The 21782-nt window shown below is 39.3% G+C and overlaps 1 protein-coding gene across 2 annotated transcripts in view; it reads left to right on the top strand.

Moving 5' to 3' along the window:
- Window positions 1-21782, top strand: part of st6gal2a (ST6 beta-galactosamide alpha-2,6-sialyltranferase 2a) — a 38031-nt gene that overhangs the window by 8722 nt on the left and 7527 nt on the right. The window contains exons 2-7 of one of the 2 annotated variants that reach the window (XM_041056932.1): window positions 6623-6679; window positions 6766-7855; window positions 13663-13760; window positions 14125-14226; window positions 17653-17827; window positions 18191-18333. In XM_041056932.1, coding sequence (XP_040912866.1) covers window positions 6856-7855; window positions 13663-13760; window positions 14125-14226; window positions 17653-17827; window positions 18191-18207 — 1392 coding nt within the window. In that variant the 5' untranslated portion in view covers window positions 6623-6679; window positions 6766-6855 and the 3' untranslated portion in view covers window positions 18208-18333. Of the gene's footprint in view, window positions 1-6622; window positions 6680-6765; window positions 7856-13662; window positions 13761-14124; window positions 14227-17652; window positions 17828-18190; window positions 18334-21782 lie in introns of those variants that run through there. The other variant, XM_041056931.1, reaches the window with a different exon arrangement.

Below are 21782 nucleotides of genomic sequence, written 5' to 3'. Positions count from 1 at the left end.
GCTAATTAAACATAATAATAAGCATTAAACATAATAAGCTTTAGGCAACTACTTTAAGAAGATAAATTATGGGTTCGGTTTATTTACGAATGACGTGTCTGCTGAATGCTGACGTCTAAAGACAAAAGTATTTATACCTATTTTGAGAGGCCACCGCCAAAGGCGGCTGTCAAAGTCTCCTTCTGACTGTCAGTCTGCCTCCATGACCTCTCTTCAGCAAGGCATTCACACTAGGGCTGTCACTTTTTCCGAAAATGCAATTCATGCAATATATTCCAATGAATTTGAATGTACACCCTCTCACCGCCCGCATAACCTTAGCATATTTTACTGATAGGTCAACAGGGCATGCCGTAGGTCAAGTTAATAGTGAAGTTTTAGAACACCCTCTGCTGGATTACAGGTCAGACTACTTCAAACGGTTGGTTGCGCTTGTAGACCATAACAACCCTCCAATGCCAATGTCAGAAAATTGTGATGCTCAACTCTGGACCCAGCACCTGCTTTTTGTTTGTTTGTTTTTTTTAAATGTAATAGTGATCTGTTAGTATGTATCTGCCAGTTGATGCTTGAACTGCTGTAAGATGAATATTAAAGGAAAACAGCTTAATTTTTTTTTAGAACAGCTCCACTCTTGAGAACTCAATATTTCATGAGGAACAAGCCCATTGGTCAGTGCTTTAATCGAGAGAACATGCACACTTAACAACCTATTGCCATACAGTGTGCAGAACAGAGAGGGACTGCATGTTCTCTTGCAGGACCAACCTGAGATTTTTTTTTTTAATCTAAATTCCCTACTCATCTAAAGCCTCATGTAGCCTCTTGTAAGACTCTTTTATAGCTTTTTCTTTGTCCCGACACACCAGTGTTAAACATCATAGATTAATCTTTATTAGCCTATCCACTTATTGTAAATTGACATTTATTTTCTGCTTAAATAGACAAGTATTGAGAACATGTTCCCGTGAGCTAACCCCTCCATTTAAGTTGCATTTTCTCTAAAATTGTACTTTCTTATGTCAGAGCCAGAGTCTTTATTTCCTACCGAAATTTCAGCTTGCTTAATTGAGAATTCTTTTGAAGTCGGCTGTGATTAAAGCATTCATAACATCCTGAACCTGCCTGGTTCCTCAGCAGGGTGTAGCAAAGTGGATTGAACAATTTTCAGTGAGATACTGTGCAGCTGTGTCCATGCAAGGGCTATCCAATCACTTACATGGCAGTCAAACAGAGGCTGGAGTTAAGGATAGTCACCTCTGGCAATACCTGTTCTATAGATACATTAAGACTATTACAGCAAACAGCAGGGCATGCTGGGACCCAAGGAGTGTGGTTACAAAAAGAAACAGATCTATAAATATACTCTTGATATCTAACCCTTTTCTGGTTCTATTGTTGAGTTGATTTTACAGTGTTGTGCTGACCTAAAAAGGTCCAGTGTCATTATATTCATCAAGTAATAAATATTGAAAGAAATTCACTTTATTCTGCAGTTAGTATATATTCACTGACAAAACAGAAATAGAGGTTGATGTAATATTCTGAACTCTATAGTTAAGATCAAATGAGTTACAGGTTAAATCTTTGAATTAATCAAGGACAATGGACGAACATGGACGTTGGACTAAAAAGTCTTTCTGTCCTTAGGAGCCACATGATTTCTTTTTACTTTTTAATTAATTTCCCATTAGCAGTTAGAAATCTACAAAGAACAACATGCACAGATAAGACCACAAACCAGACAGGAAAACCAACTTATTTTACACTTTGTACATGCCGATGCAGCCTGAGAAGGTTTTGCGCTTTAGAATTTGGCCTTTCAGATCAGGTTACAATGTTGAGTGTTGTTTTGGTGAAGTCTTGATTAAACTTAGTTATTTTGGAAGCAGAGGTTAGTGGTGTGTAAACTGTATTGCATTACACTATTGTCCACTCACTTTATATATAGAGGCGGTAGACTACATGCAGATGTAGAAATTACAGAGTTAATGGACAGCTAGACATTACTAGGGAAGGGAACTGAGAACTAGTTCCTGTTGAGAACCTGTTCATGTGGGAACTGTCAGAATCATTTCCTTTGGAGCTCATCAGTTCCTTTAATCATTTTTTTTCTTACAATTGTGCACTGGCATACAGTGACATCAAACTTGCGTGTCTACTCTGTCGGAAACAAGTGGAATCACGGTGGAGAGGCAAAGACGATTGGAAGCATCGCATTGTTTCTTGGGCAGCTCTCACAGGTAGATTAAGACCCACCCAGGTAGATAAAATCACTCAGATTCATTTTGTAAAATGGTAATTTCAAGTTAGGGTCGAAACACCAGCAATGTGCTGACAGATCTTTCTACAAAACATGGATTTATCTCCGAGGAATGCCATGCACGAAAGCCACTGCTTCTCAGCTGAGCACCATATCCATTACTGAGGGTAAATATCCTGTGTTAACATTAGGGCCATGCAGGCAGGCCGAGTGGGTTTTTTCTTTGACCAAGAAAACCTAAAAGAAAATGCTGTACAATTTTTTTTCCCCTGAGACCCAGACATGATAAAAACAATCAGTTACACTGAAAAAGTTTGGGGAGAAAAACTACTTCAAAGACTTGGTAACAGCAGTGGACCAGTTATGAAGTGTATTTTCATTAGCGTCATGTTGTAAAAAAAATGATCGCTGTGTGTTTTAAGCTTTGTTCTCTCCAACACTTGTCTGATACACTCTTCCCCTTTTTTGTTGCTTCCCTATTTCAGTCTCAATTTCTCGAGCTGCATTTCCACGTTTTCTTTTTCCTGAAAATTAAATCAGTGACTGTCAATTTTTTTGTGTGTGTGCATGATATTGGTGATCTACAAACACGTAGATCAGCTGCATGTCTGACTGAAGGTCTGTGTGTATTTCTGTCTTCATGCACACTGTACATACAGTTTTAGTCATGAATTTATGCATCTGGTCCCTTGGGCATAGCCTGTCCAAGACAATGAGGTTCTGAAATGCTTCTTTTGCCAAAATTAGGCACCTCTAACTATAACCTGCCAAATCACTAGAGTTTAATCGTACAAGTGAAATTACAGGCGCCATCATGCATTGCGCTTGGTAGATGGAATGGTAATGTATAACCTGGTACTCCACCCTAAATCTCAAGTGAAGACTGTCACATCAGGAGTGGATAAAAGCCAAACTTTGCCCATCTAAGAGTGAAAGTTTGGAGCAGGGAAATTCATTCAGCCTATTAATACCATGTGTATATTCAAAATGCACATTGTCTTATAAGTAAATGGTACATAATTATAATTGCTATTCCTTTCTTTGACATCGCCACACTAAACAAGAACTGAACACTACAGATATTTTATTTCATAGTCACCACAACTGGAATGATTAGTTGATTAATTGATTTATTGTAGTTGATCAACAGAAGTGCAAAATGCCAAACATTCCTTAGTTATGTCTTATCTGTAATGAGATTTGCTGATTTTCTAAATTTTGTACAACAGAAAACTTTTTTTTTTTTTTTAACAAAGGCTTCTGCTCTTTCACTATATACTCACATTGGATGGTTTTGCTCCATAAAAGATGAGACCATTTTATTCTGCTCTCATTTTGTTCATCAGTATCTCCTGCTAACTCCCAGTAAATCACTCAGTCGTCCTTTGCTGTCTGACGGGCGTGTCGATTCAATATATCCGTTTTTGTGCCATTTCTTTGTGTTGCCCTCACCAAACGAGCTCTGTCCTCCAGCTCCGCCTCTCCATCTGTGCCACACATTTATGTTGTTTCACTGCAGTTGCTCAAGCACACATCCTGATTGTGGCCAGGTGTGGAAACTGAACTAACTGTGCACACACATGCATGCAAGACATGCTTCAGGGCACACACGCACACATGTCCGCAGTGGCCTTCTCTGGAGCAGTGATGCATATAGGCGGCATGTGTTTGTACACACACACACATTGCCATTGTCTAGTGGTGTGTTCTCCCACTTGTTTTCCTTGTTTTTTTTGTGGGGGGGGGGGGGGGGGGGTTATATCCAGGTGTTAAATGGTGCATTTTCTAGTAAGTGCCATTTGACCTCAGCCTGGTAGACATGTTGAAACTGCTACACCGGTAATTTCTGTCTGACACCATCCCACACGACTGTGGCCTTTAGGCTTAAGAGAGAATATGCTGCAAGTTTACAGAGAGTAATCACATGTTGTGTGTGTATGTTTGTTCAGATGTGTGTTTTTCCCAGTTTCCATCCAGTGTTTTCCTTCTCCCATGCTGTCTCTTCTCCCTCTGGCCCAGTTGCTCCCTGCTGTTTTCCTCCTGCCTGACCAGGGTCAGTGGATGAGCCTTGGCCTCCCGTGTGGCCTCAGGCTGAGAGAGGCCTGGATGTCTGAGTTTATGGGGAGGGAGGAAAGTGGGGGCACCTGAGATCACTTCTGCTGCAGTCTGCAGGACATGGAAACTAGAGACACAGGAAACTGTAATTAGGGCTAGAGGAGGCTTAACACTCAGGAGCCTTTTTTTTTCTTCTCCTGCCTCACTCTGCCACACTCTCCAGAGAAATACTCCCACATTAAGAGACCAAAACTCATAATTACGTGTGGATGAGAGAATTGTAGTCCTCTGATGTGAGGCAGTTTAATGCTTCATTTCTTCACCTTCATTGCTGTGTATTTCACTCTGTACGTTATTGGTGAACCTAACATGTTGTACACCAGAGTATTATCAAAGCTGCAGCAATGATGCTATAGTGTTTTGGTGTTATTTTTAACAATTGTGGCACAGCGGTGAAATAAACAAAGGTGAAATGTTGAAACATGTTTTGCGATGAGTCTGAAGAAGTGTTTTACTCGGCGGAGAAATGGAACAGTGGTTGTTACTGTGTTGACAGCTGACTGTAATTCAGATTAAATGAAAAACAGACAAGAGCGCAAATACAGATATTTTTATTTAGAAAAAACACAGTACTGGGAAAATGTTTTACCCCCTAAAAGTAAAGGATGCCTTCAAAAACTATGCCAGGCATAGTTTTTATTTATCAGTTAACTTTATACAAAGTGCAGTGAACAGGGAAAAAAAATCAACATTTGGTGATATCACCCTATTCCTTTAAAACATCCGTTTTCCTCTGTACATTTGCACATTACACTTGGCAGGTTGTTATAAAAATCTTGGAGTACTTGGCTGAGATGTTCTGTGGATTTAGGCTGTCTCTGTGTATTCTGTGTCTTCATGTGATCCCATACTGACTCCATGATGTTGAGATCAGGGCTCTGTGGAGAACAGACCTTGTCTCTGAAGTTAGTTCATTACGACTCTGGTTTTATGTTTGGGGTCGTTGTCATGCTGCAGAATGAATTTGTGACCAATCCGATGCCTCCCTTGGGGATGTATACAAATCTAAACATTTAAAGTGCATAAAACTTATATAGAATACTGTATATCTGTTTATCACCAACTACTTGATCTTCTTTATGGTTTTATGATCCCAAAAGAAAGGACAGAATCTAGTGTTTCCCAGGCTTTTGAATAAGGCTGCTAAATATTTTCTCAGTTAATCAGATAATTATTTCACCCCTAAAATGTCAGAAAATAGTGAAAAATGCTTGTCACAATTTCCTGAAGTCTCAGGCAATGTCATCAAGTTGCTTGTTATGTTTGAATCACAGTTCTGGAGCTGTAACTAGAGAATTTTTTTTTCTTTAAAAATGAATGATGATTAACTGATTGTTGAAATGATCTATTCTTTATTTTTCTGTCAATTGGGTAGTTGATTTCTCAGTAACAACATTTCTAAGCAAACACTGAATAAATAGTTTAGAACACATCATAATGTAATTATAAGCAGATATACATGCTCATTAATGTGTTTGTTAATGACTATGACTTCTCCTGTGGACACCTGTGTATAAACTGATGATGAATGACAATATAACAGTTGCAATAATATAAAATATATTCTCATAGGCCAAGGTGTAATCTCTAACACATACTTAACATTTATAAAATTACAAATACCCTTATATCTGCTTAAAACTACATAATAAAGTGTTTTTACATACTGGTTAGAAGTGAGATATGAGAGGATGTTACCTATTAATTTACTAATTGTTTCAGCTCTAGTTTTTCCATTTGGAGACATAGCGTTAGTTTGAACAACCAGCTGAGAAAGATAGATTCATCCCCAAGGGAAATTCACACACCTTTTATCCATAAAGTCGTAAAGTTGAAGTTGTTTTAAAGTTCCTATTGAATTCACTCTTGCGTTCCTCGATCAAACCCTGGAGTATGTTTGTATATTAGTTTAGGGTTCTTCAAATGATTTTTGACGCACAATATTTTTTTTGTGTGTGATGTGACATTGCAACCCAGCTGACGGATTGGTCTTTAATTCTTGCTGTGACCTAAGTGTTGAACATTATATGAAGGAAGCTGTAAATTTGATTCTAGTTATTAAACTGGCCTAGTTTTGTAAAACTTTCCTTTTATGTTGTGAGTGGGAAGCAGCCAAATTTCTGCCCTGCAGGAAGCGTTTTCCTGTGGTGTCTCTGTTCAAGCCGTGCCTTTTCATGCACACACAGCCTCATGCATGCATGTGCACTCTTTGACCCCACTAATTTGTAGCACTCCTCTTCTCAGGGTCCTGTTGTATCCTGGTGGACACATGGACATGAAGAAATAGAAGCGTCGGTTAAGGTGAGTGTTTCAAACCTCTGCCGCAATAATCCACATTTTGTCTTCATCCCCTGAGCAGCTGCATTCAGAGCTTTCTTCTTTTACAGGCCCTCCAGCTGACCTTGGGGCTAAGTCCTGGCCGTGGGGCTTTGTTGTTGGTGGGCCAGCTGAACTGGCCTGCATGTAAGTGAGAGGTAATGAAGTCCAGTATGAGGCAGTGGCGGAGGCTGGTGCTGGTGGGAATGTTGGCCTGGGTTCTCCTCTTCCTTGCCCTCCTCTCTTACTTCCTGGATGCTCGTGTGGATGAGCCCCTGACCTCTGCTGGCTCTTTACTCTCCCAGCACCCTGACACCCGTCGCCTGGCCTCCATACAGGCCTCCCATCAACAGCATACTATCATGGGCTCTCGACCTGAACTGCCTTTGACATCAACTACAACCTACCCCAGAGACGATCCGGAGCCTTCAGCCAGCTCCACGACCCCAGAGTCCAGCCTGGAGGTGAGCCACAGCCCCAACAGTGCTCCCTATGCCATCTATGGTAGCCAGGAAGCTGGCCGCCAGGATGACCTGGACCCCCAGAGTCTGGCTGCCTGGTCTTCCTTTGGTACAGAAAACGTGGGTTCTCACTCAGACCCTGCAGTCCAGAGTCGAGAGAGAACATCTCAGACCATCGACTATCACAACCATGTCAGCAACACACACCACCACACTGGCGGGGGGGAAGAAGAAGATGAGAGGGAAAATGAAGATGAAGAACTGGGAAACCAAATGAGGACTGCTACAGACAGGAGGGCTGGTGGCGACTCCTCTGATCTAGAGGAATATTACTTCTCCAAGTCAGCTTCTGTGGTGCAGCGGCTGTGGCGGGGCCGCGTGTCCGTTGGTATGCTGAGTCCTCGGCTGCAGCGCGCCATGAAAGACTACATGAGTGCCAACAAACACCATGTTTCCTACAAGGGGCATCGCAGGGCTGCCCAGAGTGCGAAGGAACTGCTGTGTCAAATGAAAGCCCAGGCACGGCTGAAGACAGTGGACGGATCAGAGCAGCCCTTCTCCTCACTTGGCTGGGCTCGTCTTGTGCCATCCCTCCCTCTGGAGCAACTGTATAGGCAGCAGAACCAGAGAAGCTTCAGGACCTGTGCAGTGGTCACCTCAGCTGGTGCAATCCTGCGCTCAGGACTGGGCAAAGAGATCGGTGAGTAGAAATATGCAACAATTAAACCTCATCAGAAAGACAGTTGATTGAGACTGATGAGTTCTGTCTGTACAGTTTTCAGATCTATTAACAACATTTAATATTTGAGAAGTCAGGCTTCTTTTGTTAATAAGAAAAAAAGGTTTATTGGAGAAAATATTTTTATGTTCTTTCAAGTAAGGTTTTGAAAAAAAATATTATTTTCTGTCCTGACTTAGGCATCGTATTGACATGAGCACTAAAATACCCAGGCATACAACCGGCTGATGAAACAATGTGGGATGACAGACACGACTGTAGACCTAAAAGAAGATAAAAGTTGAAAAAGTTGAATGAGCACAGACCTTGTACTTTCACTGAAAATTTAAAATCCTTCTATGTACGCTTCCTCTAGGTGGTAGTGTTTGCTCACATTATTCCAACTGTGGTACTTAAAGTATACTTTTTCCTGAATGTCCTGAATGTGATGCTGAGGAAGCACAATGTGGTTAGTGAAATCAGAAGGGTTTATCATCTCAGGAGCAGGAATTTGCAATTTTCGTGAAAACCTGCCTGTTAAATAATTCTGAGATATCAGCTGTGTACAGTTGTGGCGTAGATCCCTGGGTGGCACAATTGGAAGGCTTAGTGTCTGAAATAGAAAGATTTCAAAGTGAGAAACAAATTGCACAGATGGTATATACAGGACGTATCGAGGGCATCAGATCTGTTTTAGAGCAGATATCCACAGTTGAGTATACGTGTTTGTATGGTGTTGAAGTGCTGAACAAACGGTAAGCCCCAAGGGCAAACACTACCTGCACTGCTTAAAGCTAAACTTTGTCACAAGGTACTGAACTGTGGTATTAAACCTATTTAGGGGTGAAATTATTTCACCATCTGTATGGTTGGTAGTTAATTTGGTAACATATAAATGCTGAATAAACGAGAGAAGGTGAAAGCTTTTGTCAGTGTCATACAGTGTCAGACTGTGAGCACAAGGCAGTTTCCTTGTGGCAGCATTTTGTATCAAACTCGCAAAAATACCAGTAGAAACGTTCACTTTGCACAGCACTAATCATGTATTCCTGATGTAGCATGTTTTGAGCACAGTCTCTCATGAAGATGTTGGACTTTTAAAGTGACTTCTGCACCTATGCGGAAGAGGATTCGGGCCCCATGTGAAAAAAAAATTAGACTTCTTTCTCAGAATTCTGATAAAAACAGTCAGAATTGTGACATTTTACTTAATCCTCTTCCGTAGCATCTGCAATGATTTGCATTCACTCAGGTTTATGCATGGCATTTGCTGATTAACTTGTCAAGCTGATTGTAAGCAGAGTTGAGTGCGTGCCTAGCAGGCTATATGTCTTTGCATTAGAATGTGTGTGCTCTTGGTTTAGAGCTTTTGGCAGCTCTTTGGTTAGTGGGGAGAGTGTGAACTCAGTGACAGATGGCTCACTAGAAGAAAGCAGAAACCCCTCTGGTAACCAATCAGGCTTTTTCACATCACATATAGCTTCCTTGCATTTCAGCTGCTCAGAACAAACAAGTAGAAGAAGTAATAATGAGGGCTTCAGTTTTATGCATTATTTTTATACATTTCTTTAACATTTCTAAATAGTGACATGGTTGCACAGGCACCAGCTGTCCCAGATTACATTGTCCTGGAAAGAGAAACAGTCTAAGCAGCTTCCACAGAAACTCAGATGCACTCAAGTGATGCAGGCATACACCTGCACTTGACCCTTGGTCACTCTGGACTGCATTTGTGGTGGTGTGTCAGTGTAAATATCTGTGCTGCAGCCTTTCAACACTGACGCCTCCACTCACTGCAAGAACAGATGCCCTGTTGCGAGCGAACCTGAGCATTATAAGGTCAGATTTATTTTTAAATCCTCAGGTGCAAACAGGTTTGCTGAAAAGTTACAGAAATATAGACTAAACGTAGATTTAAACACATCACCAAGTGTGTATGAATGCATCTATGGTTTGAACGGTGAATGTTAGGTTTTATTTATTTATTTATTTAGGTATTTCTAATGATATTTGACTGAGTATCACAGAAAAAAGTCTTCAGTTTTGGGCACCAGGCCTTGGAATCAAACTCTGCAGGTGTTTCTAAATCTCTGTTGTTGTACCATCATCCCCAGTGTTTGTTTTTGGTTTCTGCCCAGTAATGTGACCCATATGCACATGCTCATGAACAAAGGAAATGAATGGCTTTATCATTTCGTGGTTTACAACATACATGCCTTGTAAAAAGCAATTCTAAGAGGGCCCCAGAGTCAATAAGAGAACAAAAAGTTGTCAATATAAAAGTTGTTATTCATAACCGTCTCTCCTCTGGGAGCTATCACGTAAATCTTTATGTCAAACAGAAGCAGGGTGTTGGTTTAGTGTGTCATCATCTTGCTATTCAGTTCTTAAAAAGGAGATTTTTTTTTTGAGAGAGGACTTAGAGACTTAGTGACCTGATGAATGAGATAAATGTTACAAAGCTGATTAATTATTAAGTTACTAGTTATTGAGTTACCCCACAGTGTTGGAAAAGCTTGACTTTGTGACATTAATTCTCAAGCTTAGCTTCAACAGATAATCAAACCGCGTTGATCTCCCTCTGTCTGCTTGTGCTCACACTGCTGTCCTTCCCAGAAGGCTGCACTGATTCAAAACCCACATCATGCAGCTGTGAGAGGTGACGAATCTCCTAAATGTGTGAATGTGAGAATTATACCCACTTTTCTGTGCCACTTGCAGGTTGGCTGACATTTAGATTATCGGGTTTCTCTGCAGCTGCATCTGTGAGTTCACTGTTCGAAAGCTTTGTGATGGAGGAAGTTTTGGTTTAGCTTATTGTCTGGATGTGTGATGATGTGATGCTGCCATCATGTGGTGAACAGAATGAACAGCATCGCCAGAATGACAAAGGATATTTACTCAACAGTAAGCATCCTGTTGATGATCCCCAAATTCGTATAGGTGACGCCTCTGACTCTTGTCTCTCTTTGTTCATCTAGTTTTTCTGCAAACTGTGATGCTTCTTTTGTCCCAATCCATTATCCAAAACCCAAATAATAGAAAAACAGAAAGTCCTCACATTTCAGATGCTGGAACAAACAAATGTTTGAAAATTTTCTTGATTAAAACACCATTTATAATTACTGTTAATTTTCTGGTAAGTAACTTGAAAAATCCGTAAAACTCTTCAGTATCTGTAGAACAGTCCAGGGGCAATATATCCCCTCCAAGGCCTCACCTGCTGATGTTAGAGGAATCTTAGGCACATACTGAGTCAGCACGCTGGTAATGTAACTGGACCAAGGCCATTTGATACCTTTTAAAAGTGTGCAAATCATTTTATTTTATCAACCCAACGAAAGCTGGTAAAAGGTGGCCAGCATAGGAATATATGATACAGTAATAACTGGAGCTATGATTCAAACAGTGCATTATTAATAGCTCAGGTTAAAACAAATGTATTAGCAGATGACAAAAGTGACTTGATTTTAAACGCTCCTCCTGATTTGTAGGAAACACGGCTGGACAAAATTCTTCACTTCATTTAGCTTATTACATTGGCTGCCTTTCCCAGTTTGTATTTGTCAGGCATAGAAGCTGACAGCCACACATTGGACATGAAAAAATGCCTAACTTTGAAGCAACTGAACCCAAACCGCAAAAGCAGCTGAAAAAGGTCAGTTGTATTAAGTTTAAAGCTAACTCGCAGGTATATCAGCTGTACAAGAGGTCTATGAGTTGACATCTATGACTTTTGCAAACATCATGAGGTCTCGACCAAGCCCCAAACTGTCAAAAGAGGCTGTATCTCAGTAACAGGAGTGTAAAATGTATTTATAAAGAAACAGGAGGAACGAATCACATCATATCATCAACGGAGCAGCAGTGATCTCATTCTGGTCTAATCTCATAGAACCCTGATAGATGGACCGCCTGCATTACATTAATCAATCTCTCAAAGAGTATGAAAAATGGTGTTGTAACATTGTAGTTTGATCACTGCAGATGTCACATGCTTCACATACTTCACAGCAGTTCGGCCACTAAGGAAATGCAGCTGGTGTAGACAGAAACAGTGAACCTGAATCTGATGTTGTTCCTCCTCTCTCTCATTTAAAGAAAGAGAGGAGGAACTCGTCAGAGATTTTACTGCTGTTTGGTTTTATTGGATTGTACAGATATATTTGAGAAATTGATAATCCATTCATTTCATTGGCAATATAAAATAAAAGCCTTTAAACAATAAAAAATAAAAACTTGGAGCTGATTCTAAAAGATCAGAAACTCTTTACTTTCAGAACAAATAACTGGGTTAACCTAGACCAGTTCTCAAGCTTAAAATCATATAATATTACATTGTGAAGAGGAAATTGGAAATTATTACATAAGCTCTGAGAGGCAAGTGAAATAAAAAGCATTCCATCAGTCTAAATAGGACTAAAATCATTCATATCCAGGTGATTTTTTTATTTCTCCATGTACTCTAAAACAAGCTACAGATATTTCATTGTATGTAACATTACTGTCATGTGTTTCTTTTGGCAAGAAATGTATTTTAATCAGAAGTTTTTTTTGCCAGAGGTTTTAGGAAATCAGGAGAGATGGTATAAAGTCCACATACAGAGCAGATAGAGGACTTTCAGTCAGGAGACTTGGATTTGGATCCCACTGTATTTATTTATTTTTGACTTAATTATTATTTTCAGTTTTCTCTTTATGGGATGAAGCATCACTTCATCTTTCAGGGGTCACAGCCAGGCAAAGCTGAAAATCACTGGCTACAGGAAAAATAATTCATCATAGAAATAATTTGTCATGAACACATCTCACCAGCTGGAACTGGTTCCCTGATGTCAACCAAGCAAAGTCTGTGCGAGTTTCCCTTCATGAAAACACATACAGGCATTTCAGACATAAATGATTGTGAAAATAATCAAATAAGGCAATAATAAATAAATGCAAAACAATGTAAATGACTAATAAAAGGACATTGATTAAGTACAATTAAGATAAAAAAGAATAAGAAATAAATAGAGAGGCAAGAAAATAGCACAAATAGGAAAAATATACAAGGAGAATGTAGAAAAAATAAAGAAATTATTAAATTCTAATTTTTTAAAGTTTTTCTTTTAGTTTTTTCCTGAAGATGGTGCAAAACACTGATGTAGTTCCTGCTCCAGGAAACTAAAAACTGACTATTTGACTTCATCTTGACAGTCCATTATTCTGGTAGTTCTGTGCGGACCAGACATGTTTACAGTGTTACACTGGAGCAGGAGGGTAAACTCGATGTCAATCTCGTGAGTATGTTTCCTGAGTGTTTGCAGTAGGTGGTGTTGTTCTGAATGCCAATCAGTGTTGTAACAGTGGACTGGTGGCAGTGATGGAGGAGTATCACATCAAAAAGGGGAGCATCATCCATTCTGGTGTCAGCTCGACGCGGGAAGGGGGTCGCTGGATCGATGAACAGGCAGGCAGACATTACGAGTTTGTAATTATCACTACAATCATCCGTCAAGCTGAGGATTTCATGTTGGCGTGACCTGTGATGCCACCACCTGTGGTGGCTCATCACCACAGAGACCTTTAGTCATGTCTGTAAGCCTGCCTGATGTTGTTGTAAGTGTGTTTATGATTTACATCTCTGCAGTCACCATGTTGTCATAGGGGCTCCTGCCACAAACACTTTGATGGTGCTGGGGCATTGATCTGGGGATCTTTTTCTGTATATTGTCATAATAACATGTTTAAGTCCAGGACAGTTCATTACCCTCTTTAGTCAACGTGGTCTGTGGTTTGTCTTGCAGACACTCATGACGCTGTTTTACGGTTCAATGCTGCACCTACAGAGGGATACGAGAGAGACGTGGGGAACAAAACCACAATCCGCATCATCAACTCGCAGGTGAGCGAGAGTCCGGCCTTGTGTGATGCATAATAATGAATCATATAATACAGGGAACTGTGTCGCTCACTAAAACACGTGTAAGACGATGTGGTGTGGAGTGGCAAATGATGAAAATATAAATGATTAATGACTCTGATCCTCGTCATTTTTGACATTCAATGAATTTTGATTTATTTGCATTTTTTGATTCTGTTGTTCATGCTTATTTCAGCTTGTGCATTTGCTTGTTTATATATATATATAAATACATATATATACACACATATATATATATATATATATATATATATATATATATATATATATATATATATATATATATATATATATATATATATATATCTCATATATCCGTCTGCAGATTCTGGCCAATCCTAAGCATCGCTTCAACACAAGCTCCATCTACAAGAATGTGACTCTGGTGGCCTGGGACCCAGCACCTTACACTGTCAACTTACAGAAGGTATGTTCATTTATTTGTAATAAATAATCCACATATCCAGTTCATTAAGCTGTTTGTTGCCCACCAACACTGCTTTACCTTTACTTTTACTCACTTTATCTTCCAATACCTTAAAAAATAATAACAATAAAGCTGTTTCAATAGAAGATGCGTTTATCGTGAAACCAAGGTCACAATGAATGGACGAAAAATGTTAATAATTCTAATAACATGCATTTAGCCCAGACAATGGATGGAAAGGTTCTGCTAGTTTGTTGCTCCACCATAGGGACCGCACACCCACACAAACATAGCATCAGTGCTATCACTTCTGTAATTGACCGCCCCCTCCAACACCCCCCTCTCTGTCACATCCACTGTCTGCTCTTATCTGTCTCTGCCCCCTCCATCTGACTTTCACCTGCCCTTGGAATGGCTTTGATTCATGTTTGCATGTGATTCTAAAGGCATTTTTTCTCCCTCTTCCATGCTCTTCTCCTCTGCTTCTTCATGCTTCTGTAAAATTGTTATTCAGGGACTTATTTGCTGGCACAGTCAGCAAGATCCTTGAAAAACCTCCCTGTCTGTTCTTATTAGCGCTCTTTCACCATTTATTTTATTTTTTTTACAGGTTAATTATAGAAGCAGTCATTATCTTCTGGCCTTTAACCTTTAGTTCTCTGGAGCAGCTGTGGCCATTATAATGCAAGCATATCACCTCATTTACTAACATTTTCCAGGAGCATCACTCAGTGTGATGCTTCTAGATGGAGGTGAAGCCCTCATATGCCATACTTGAAACAGCTAATTTGAAAAGATTACAACAAAGAGGCTGAATAGTCAGTGTGTTTCTTGTGTAAAAATAGCCAGATTACAAACATCCATTCAGCTCACTGATGTGTAGCTCTGCGATTCTTCAGATACTATACAACAGGCAATCTAAAACTGAATAAAGCCATTATGACACAAAAGAGTGAAGGAAAAGATCCTTGTAAAGAGAGTGATGGGATTTTTATGAAGGACATGTTGGGCTTCACTGACACCTGACCTGTTGTGAAGGACATGTTGGGCTTCACTGACACCTGACCTTTTTCTGTATAGCCCAGTAATAATACCTGCCCATGGAAATGCTAATTAGAGTACATTGTTGCCACGGTGTAGTATCTTGTTTAGCATGCTTCACTTTGGATTTTCACATCTTCACCATCAAATTGTGTGTTTGTGTGTTGTGGACAAATGATATAAAAATTATAATGTGCATGTGTGTCTGTGACATAAAAACATCACAAATTAAATCAATAATGAAACTGTTAGATAGCTCCAAATAAATACAATGCATGTAATCAGTGTCAGAAAATGTATTAAAATGTGGGTCTTCATTCAAAGGCAGTCAAAGGCATTCATAATTCATGTGGGTTTTCATGCGTCTGTGGAAGAGCATGTCATCAAGCTCTTGGAGACAATGATTTCTCTTATATCCGTACTGTAAAATTGCTGGTTTATTCTCAAGAAGGATAAATAATAGGATGGGCTGATTTTTTTTTCTTGAATCCATCATAACTGGCCCTTTTATTTCAATCTTCTGGTCTCTCTATGTAAATATACACAGATATATATTGATCAGAAAGCAGTTTTCCAGAAGCAGAACAGAGGTGTTCAGTGTCATTGTCATAGAGCTTTTCTGTATACATCAGTCTTGTACAGAATTTCTGTCACAGGCTTACAATTTTCCTGTCTGTTTGACAACACTGCCTTGTTTCCATTTTCCACAGTCAGGTTGTCAAACCAAATTCACATGTTAAGTACAAGAGATGCTCTCTGTCAGGATAACACAGTTTTTACTTAATATTCTGACCGACTCCAAACCCTTAAATTTTCTGAAATAATGAAATCATCTCTGGCGTGCTTTCTTACATAGATCAAACAATTATAGGTCTCTGGAAAAAAAAAAATTCAAGGAGCCACAACGCTGCAGCTCAGTCATCTGTAACAGTTTCTGTTGAATGGATAATTTATGCACTCTGGATACAATTTTTCTTAGGACCCCTATGTATACAAAGACACACACTGTATGTGCACCACTAACATCATCTCCCAGCACACAGGACTTACTGTAACTTACTTACACTACATTGGCTATTTTGATATATTACACTAATTATGTTTTAGTTCTGGTTTGTTCCATGCATGCCATGTATATGATACTTTATTCATCTGTAAGAGTAACAACAAAAAACATATGTGAATAAAACATTATCCTTCTTCCAACTGTGAAAGAATACATAAATAAGAATCAAATGTAGTGCAGAGCCACATCTACTGTATGGCCACTCAGCACAACATGTGAGAAATGTTTTACCCACCCATAGCATGAACTTTTTATGGTTTTATTTGAAGAGATGTAAGTAACAAAAGTAAAACTTCCGCATGTGTTCATACTCAGGGGCCATACTGGAAGAGATCATGCATCTGTTATTTGTTGTAAAGCCTTGACATTTGCGAAAAGGAACATTCTCTGTCTCATTTCCTGACAGAAGTGTCAGATACAGTGTAAAGACAATGTACACATCAGCAAATGTTGACTGTTCTGAATCCAGCATCGATTTTAGTAGCTGTTTGTCTTGTCTGATAAAAGATCTGAAGTTCCATCATCAGTTCATTAGAAAGATGAAAGAGAGATGTTTGTCCACATCAGATGGATATCAAGGAAATGATTGTTCTCTATACCAATTAACACAGTGTCCAATTCTATCTGGAGCTTTTTCCTCTTATTTTTTCATGTTAAATTTTTGCTCACCCACTAGATGTGTGTTTCAAAGTGTTCTTTGAAAAATATAAATCTATAAATATGCAGCTATTGTTCATTCCAAAAGTTGGACTACGACATGAAACACGTGTATGTGTACTGTAGGTTTCAAGTTTTCACGTCACATTTGTGTAAGCTGCACGTTGAACCATGTTTAACTTCAGACTAGTTGCAATGTTACAGAATTATGCTTTAACGTACATGTGTTAGACTAAGACTCAAGGTGAGCCTTCTAATGTCAAACTGCACATACAGCACAGTGCAAAAGTTTTAGGCATTTAGAGTAAATTGATGATGCCTTCAAAAATCATGCCATGGATAGCTTTCATTTATCCCTTAACGTCATACAAAGTGCAATAAATAGAAAAGAAACTAAATCAAATCAATATCTGCTTTGACCACCCTTTGCCTTCAAGACAGCACCTTGCAGTTACACACAGCTTTTGGCAGGTAGATTGTGCTAAGCATCTTGGAGGACTTGACACAGTTCTCCTGTCTGATTGTCTTCTGTCTCTTCATAATTTGTCCTTGTGGTGGAAGTGATACGAGAAGGCCTTAAATCTTATATTTATTAGAAAAACAGTCTCAAGATTCCATGTCCCTGTTGTCTAAACTGAGTCCCCCCCTCCCTTTCTTTTCAGTGGTATGACAGCCCAGACTACAACCTGTTTCGTCCATATGTGGAGCACCGCAAGCTCCATCCCGACCAGCCATTCTACATCCTTCACCCCAGCTACGTGTGGCGACTCTGGGATGTGATTCAAGGCAACACTCAGGAGAACATCCAGCCCAATCCTCCTTCATCTGGCTTCATAGGTCAGTCCACACACGTCTATGCATACATACAGTCAGTATTCATGGAATCTACGTTTGTTCTCTTGCGGTTGCCTTTGGACTCTTATCATTTCCTTCCCTTTTCCTGGAGCTGATATAGCCACATACACATACATGCACACGTACACAAACACACTAAGACATGATGAAATTTTTATCTTCAGTGTGCACAGTGACATTATCAGCGTGCAGCATAGCTATACAATGAACTCAAAAGCAGCACATTCACGCAGGGGGTGGTGGAAATGTGACCGCTGTAAGAAACTCTCCAGCATGTCAGTATCTACTTTATGTTGGTTTCTTCCTCTATGATTTTCTGACATTTCATTATGCTTCTTCTCTCAGACAGCCACATAACATAAAACATCCAAGTATGGCAGGAGTCTTACTTCCAAGAGGCAGAGTATTATTTTTATTGATTCACAGAATCTAATGATACTTTCACTCCTGATGTTTAATACACTTATCAAGAATCATTTTTACTGTCAAGCTTAACAATAAAGTAAGGTAAGCATTTGTTTTTTATTGTGTATGTTTCCCTTCACTTTTAAATTTTCAGAGAATTTTGTTGTATTGAATATAATTATCATTAGTATATCTTATTATTACCATTATTATTTGTATTTTGTACAAGCTGTCGATTATACTGAAAAGAGATGTTAACTGTTCAGTACTACACAACTAATGACAATGCTAATATGCTCATGTTTATTAGGTATGTTTACCGCTACTGTAATGTTTAGCATCTTTAGCGTGTTAGCATGGTAACTTGTGCTTGTCTGCAATCACAGATTTTTTTGGCCACTTGGAGGCAGTGGAAACACGTTGTGAGCACCACATTGACGTGTAGTCTCAAACTTGTTCGCAAACAGCTGCTTACTTTATACATCCAGCAGTTGTTGAGCTATGTAGCTTTCAAATTGCTTTTTTTGTCGTTCACCTGAAAAGTCCAATATTTGCTCTCCTTTGAGCTCCGTTTTTGGTTTCTACCAACTCCTGAGAGACATATCTGTCTCTTTAGCTGCTAGGTTCTCTACTGGGTTCACCAGCCGGTTATTAACTGTGCTAAGATAGTGTGTAGTGGGTTTTTAGAAAAATAGCTGACTGCAGTCGTTGAAAAATGACACAATGAGAGCAGCGAGGGTGAACCAGAACAGAAAAGTTGGGAGCTCTGTAAAACTGAGGGGAGGAACAGATTCAGGTAATAAATCTCTGTAGGTTCATCATTGCGTGTGAACCAATTCTGATAGCACTGGTTCAGTCTTTAAGTGGATATTTAACAGGAAAACACAGAACAAATGTTTAAAAATTTTCAGAATGTGCCGGTCACTTCTCTTTTAAAGCCTAAGTAATAAAGAAAGAGAGCAGAAAAAAAGAAAACAACAATCAGCCATAGACGACAGTAGGTGATGTCACACAAGCACAATTTAATCACAGAGGTGAAAGGGTCCACACTTTGATCAGCTGGAAATGCATCAGCCCTTCGCTAAACACAACTGAGCAGCCCTGGTGTTACAACCCAGGCAGCAGGGCTTTAGTTTGACCTCACTGGTTCTTGGTTTTCTGTCCTGATTGTTGTAACTGATTGCTATTAACTCCATTCTGGTACACTGGCATAAATCAGTCATTGATTAGATGGCTGATATGCTTTAAATTAATGCACTCACTAATGCTCACTGCTCGCTAATTAATGAAATTAAAATGTCAGCATGTTCCTTGCGGGAGTCTTTTGTGTATGCTGTTGTCATGTAACCTGCATGTTGGGCCAGAAGTACTATATGCATGCATAAATTAATTTCAGCCCAGCTATAATAAGTCAGACAGCCCCCCCCCCCCCGCCCCCCCCAGTTATTTGAGACGCGTTCATCATTTGAGACCTTTACTTTTTAGAAATTGAAAATCTTATCAAAAATAATTTCTTTAATCTGTATGGCACCAATTGCTGCGTTACAAAGGATTGCAAATGGGCCTGGGTTTTCCTCCAAAGACTCATTAGTTTACACCACATTCATTTGGAAAACGCATTGGTTCAAAGCACATTTGTACATTCAGACTCTGTAGCAACCAGAGCTAAGACATTTCTTTTCACAGGAAATTACTAAGTGCTAGTTAGCATCAATTACTCCTTCTATTAGGGTAACATGGCTACATACTAAATGGAACGTGCTGTGCTTTTTTTTTTTTTTTTTTTTTTTTTTTTGTTTTTCTGAAGAAATACAGTCATTATGGAGAGGACAAAGAAGCAGAGGCACAGTGCATTATACTGATGCTGTGGGGGGATTTTTCTTATCTCCACAGAAGGAATGCTAACACTATTACAAATCAGTCTTCCTCTATCAAAACACAATCATTTGATTTGATTCATTTGGTTTTCACTTTTTTTTTTTTCTAAATTTCTTTTAAGTTACTATGTTTTTGGCAATAGGCTCACATTTCTTCTAAAAATAAGTCTTGTTTATCTGAACAAAAACAGAATGGATGCACAGTTGCACACAGTTTTATATGCTGCCATTTGCAAGTTTTCAAACATCCCATTAATTTATTTAAAGTTAAAATTTTACACAACGTAACATCTTCTCTCAATCTCTATTTTTGCACAGGAGGATTATGGCCACATTTGGGAAAAATATAATCCTGACTTTAAACTTTAATAATGATCCTCTTCCCTGCTTTTTCAGCATCACTGAGAGACAGGTGTGGGACATTTCTTTTTAGTATTGACCAAGGGTCAGAAATCCCTGCAAAGGCACATCAAAGCCTCATTTGTAGAAAATTGCCTTTTGTCAGAGTCATACAGTTCATTTTGTTTTCGTGCGAATCTCACAAGAACCCCCAGCCTCTTTTTAAAATACAGCAATGCAATCATTCTCTTCCACAGCAATGATATTTATTAAAACAATCAAATCCAAGAATAAAATACAACATTGTCGGTTATAATATTGTCCCTTAGAGACACATAGGGGAAGCATCCATTCACAACCAATCTTCCAGGCGGGCTCAAGTCAAGATGACTCAAGATTGTCAGAACACACATTTGGCTGGGGCTCATCACCACCCTGCAGTGGAGTTTGTATCAAACATGATTGATATCTGCATTATGATTTGTGAACATTTCACTCAGGGCCATTAAATTTCAGCAGTTTCTGTCTCTAGTAAGATTATATATTCCAGTTCCCTGATGTGGCATCCTAGTTTTTCTTGTCTAGAACATTGTTTACAAGCTGGAGAAGCCAGGAAGCTTTTACAAATTCCTTAATTCGTTGAGTGTGTTGCATCACAGCCATCTTCTCAGGCGTGGCAAGATTTCCCCTCCGCCATCACAATGTGTCCTCTTGGCTGACCATTACTCTTTGGCAGGTCATGCTACATGTCTTGTTGTGGCACATCACAGCTTTTCTCCCATTTCAGACTGGCCTTTCACCTCCTGGCAAAGGGGAAACTATGAGTTTCCTTCGCCAGTGAAACTACAGATGTGAGCAGTCACTGCTAGAGAGGGAAGAGCTCCTTAAACGAATACAGGTGTACGTAATCGTCTCTCTCCCCATGATATCTAATAAATTTTAAAAATTAATGTACAAAAAAACAACAGAATCGTGCAACACAAAGTAACCAAGACAAATGACAGAGAACTAATACACACATAGAAATAAACAGCTACATGCAGTACATAAATTATTAACATTATGTATATACAAGTTGAAAGTTAAATGTAGCATAAGGTCTTTGTGTGAGATCTTTTAGGACTTTGCAGTGTTTACAGTGAGAGCAGTACAGAGGCTTGAGTAAGAGGAAGAAAAGATGGAAGCTAAATGACAGATACATCAATCCACTTGAACACTGATTGCAGCACAAATCTATGATTAACTAGCTTTGGCATTTACAGCAGCACAATGACAACTGACTGAACAACAGAGAATAGGCAGGTTTTTTATTTCTA

Source organism: Toxotes jaculatrix, chromosome 15 (assembly GCF_017976425.1).
Source record: "Toxotes jaculatrix isolate fToxJac2 chromosome 15, fToxJac2.pri, whole genome shotgun sequence".
Lineage (NCBI taxonomy): Eukaryota > Metazoa > Chordata > Actinopteri > Toxotidae > Toxotes > Toxotes jaculatrix.
Note: the sequence above shows the minus strand (reverse complement) of the source record. Positions and strands in the feature narration are given on the sequence as shown.